This window comes from Tupaia chinensis, unplaced genomic scaffold (genome assembly GCF_000334495.1).
Source record: "Tupaia chinensis unplaced genomic scaffold, TupChi_1.0 Scaffold149964_2, whole genome shotgun sequence".
NCBI lineage: Eukaryota > Metazoa > Chordata > Mammalia > Scandentia > Tupaiidae > Tupaia > Tupaia belangeri.
This window is the reverse complement of record NW_006209806.1, coordinates 334,683-337,433: the sequence shown is the minus strand read 5'-3', so window position 1 is coordinate 337,433 and position 2,751 is coordinate 334,683. Positions and strand designations below refer to the sequence as shown.

The 2,751-nt window shown below is 67.1% G+C and overlaps 1 protein-coding gene across 1 annotated transcript in view; it reads right to left on the bottom strand.

Annotated features, from left to right (window-relative positions):
• The window catches only part of DOT1L (DOT1 like histone lysine methyltransferase), a gene marked incomplete at its 5' end in the record, with an annotated part of 54,525 nt that overhangs the window by 21,526 nt on the left and 30,248 nt on the right, over positions 1-2,751 (bottom strand). Inside the window, 2 exon segments of the mRNA XM_014585537.2 lie at positions 856-967; positions 2,636-2,747. Of these exon segments, the coding sequence (XP_014441023.2) occupies positions 856-967; positions 2,636-2,747 (224 nt within the window).

Below are 2,751 nucleotides of genomic sequence, written 5' to 3'. Positions count from 1 at the left end.
GGCCGCCCGGCCTCGGGGGCCCTGGGGCGCCGGCCTTCCGGACAGGGACCAGCTGATGGCCACGGAGCCGGCGTAGAAGCCTGCTGGAGGGACACAGGTCCTCAGTGGAGCCTTCCTGCCACCAGCTCCACGACCGGCCGGCCCCACCCTGTGCTCCAGAGCGAGCCCACGTGCACTGGCTCAGCTGCGGGAGCCGCCCGGGCCTGGAATGAGGCATCTACACTCCTGTCCTGCTCCGCCAGGGTTCCTGCAAGGGCACTGCCCCCACACGAGCCCCAGGGCAGGCGGGGCCGCCCCATGGAGGCTCTGACTCCCCGACACAGACAGCGCCAGGCTCCAGGGGGTGTCCCAGTACAGGAACCCCACGAGGTCGAGGAGACCCTGCTGAGGTGAGGCCTCCCAGCTCTGAGAAGCCCTAGGACCCACGTGCGGAGGGGCGGCTCTCCTGCAGGCCTCCCTGAGGGCGCAGGGCCACAGGTGCCCATGATGCAGGCCGGCAGGGGTCGCGGCCTGAGGACCCACCAGGCCGTCCCCGCTCCGTTCTGTCCCCGCCTCCCTCCCGTATGAGAAGTGGAGGTGAGCGTAAATGCACAGGAAGGCCGGGGCCAAACAGTCCAGCGGTCGGAGGGGCCAGCTGCCAAGCCCATGCCCAGCTGTCTGAGCCGCCTGGGGCCGCCCGCTGTCCCTGCGGGGCAGCAGGGAAAGGCTGCCCCACCCCCAGGCTCCCAACGACCACGGTTCGGGGCCCCTAGTCCGGCCACATCAGAAGTGAGCAGTGTCCTGGGCCTCGCCCTGAGCAGCCCGTTCCACCCCACATCGGAGCGCCGGGTGCCGGGCCAGGCCGGGGAGGCTCACCTGCGGGGGCCGCGGCCAAGCTCTTGCTCCCGGCCCCATGGGCATTAGCGCCGCCCGGTTTCTCGAGCGCAGATGAGTCTCGGGGCTGCGGCACGGGGCTGGGCGTGCTCCTCTGCAGGCAGAAAGCCAGACGGTCAGCCGGCCAGACACAGGACCACCCAACCAGCTGGACACCAACGAGAGGCGGCGTGGCCACAGATGCTGTGTCCCACATGTCACGGCACTGCCCACGGGTCCTGACAGGCCCCGACTGCTGCGTGCTGGGGGATCCGGTACCAGAGGAAAGCACACACATGCGCACACACTCTGACACACACTGAGCCCCCTGCACACACATGAACACAGAGCCCCGCTGCACACATGTGCACGCACAGAGCCCTCTGTACACACGCACAGAGCCCCACCTGCATACACGTGTGCACACACACTGAGCCCCCTGTACACATACACGAACACTCACCCCCTGCACACACATGCATACACACAGAGCCCCACTGCACACACATGCATACACTGAGCCCCACACATGCACGGACACTGAGCCCCCTGCACATGTGTGCATGTACACTGAGCCCCCTGCACACACATGCATATACACTGAGTCCCCCCACGTGCACAGAGCCCCCTACACACACGTGCATGCACACAGAGCCCCACCTGCACACATGTGCACACACACACAGAGCCCCCCGCACACACATGCACGTACACTGAGCCCCCCCGCACACGTGCATGGACACTGAGTCCCCTGCACACGTACACACAACACAGAGCCTCCCTGCATACATGTGCACACGCACAGAGTTCTGGCAGCACCCTGCAGCAGCACCTCCCCAGCCGACAGGCGGGAACATACCCGGCTGCCTGCACCTGCACGGCCAGTGCTCAGGGAGGGTGGGGTGCCTACGGAGGGGCGGGCTGCCTGTATGAAGATGCCGACGTTCCGGCATCAGGCAGGCCGTGTAGCTCCGGCCCTGAACACCCAAGTCACAGGCTTTGTGGGGGCGAACTGCATCTGGATCTTACAGAGGCAGCCTACGCCAGCCTCCAGGGTGCGGCCATGGTGTCCGCCGCTGCTTTGCCCTCTACGTGCGGGCGGGAGACACACGGGCCACCCAGCAACAGGCACGGGGTGGGGCGGGGGCGCCCAGGGCCGGGCAGCGGCTCCTGCACCTGCCCTCCACCTGCCTCCGCACTTCACTGAGAGCCTGAGAGACGGCAGGGGAGGGGCAGCTCTGGTCAGAGGCCATGTGGCCGAGAGCAGTTCGAGTCCTGGCGGGAGCATCTTGTGCAACACAACAGGTGTGTATGCACACCAGGCTCATGCCCCTAACCCCGCAGACGCAGGGATGGAGAAGGGCATTACAGCCCGACCACACGCCTGGGGGTGAGAGCACGTGCCCTCTGGCAATTGAAGGAGACAAAAGAGCAGGGCCAGTAGACGGTGTAGAGGCTAAGGCCCTGGATCCCGCATGGCCGACCGTGCAGCTCGGGGCCTGGGCCCCGCCGGGGTATACGTGTGTGTCCAACACCCCAAAAGAGGGGTGGGGAAGGAGGAACTGCCACGCGGTCCCCGCAGATGGGGCCGTCACTTCCCCTCTCTGCCTCTACTAGCACGCCAGCCCGACAGCACCGCCTTTGAAGGGCGAGAGGCCGAAGCAGACCTGGGCTTCTGAAGCCCGCTCTCCCGGGGCACCGCGGCGCAGCGCGGCGTACGACTAGCCGAGCGCAGCTCAGGCACGCAGGCCCCTGGCAGCTCCTGGCTGCGCCCCCGACTCACCAGCTTCTCGGCGCGGCTGGGCAGAACCACGCTAGCCAGGGGAATGCTGACCGGGAGCTTGTTGGGCTGCACGGTGCTGAGCGGGATGCTGATGGGCAAGCTGGTGATGGGCGCGC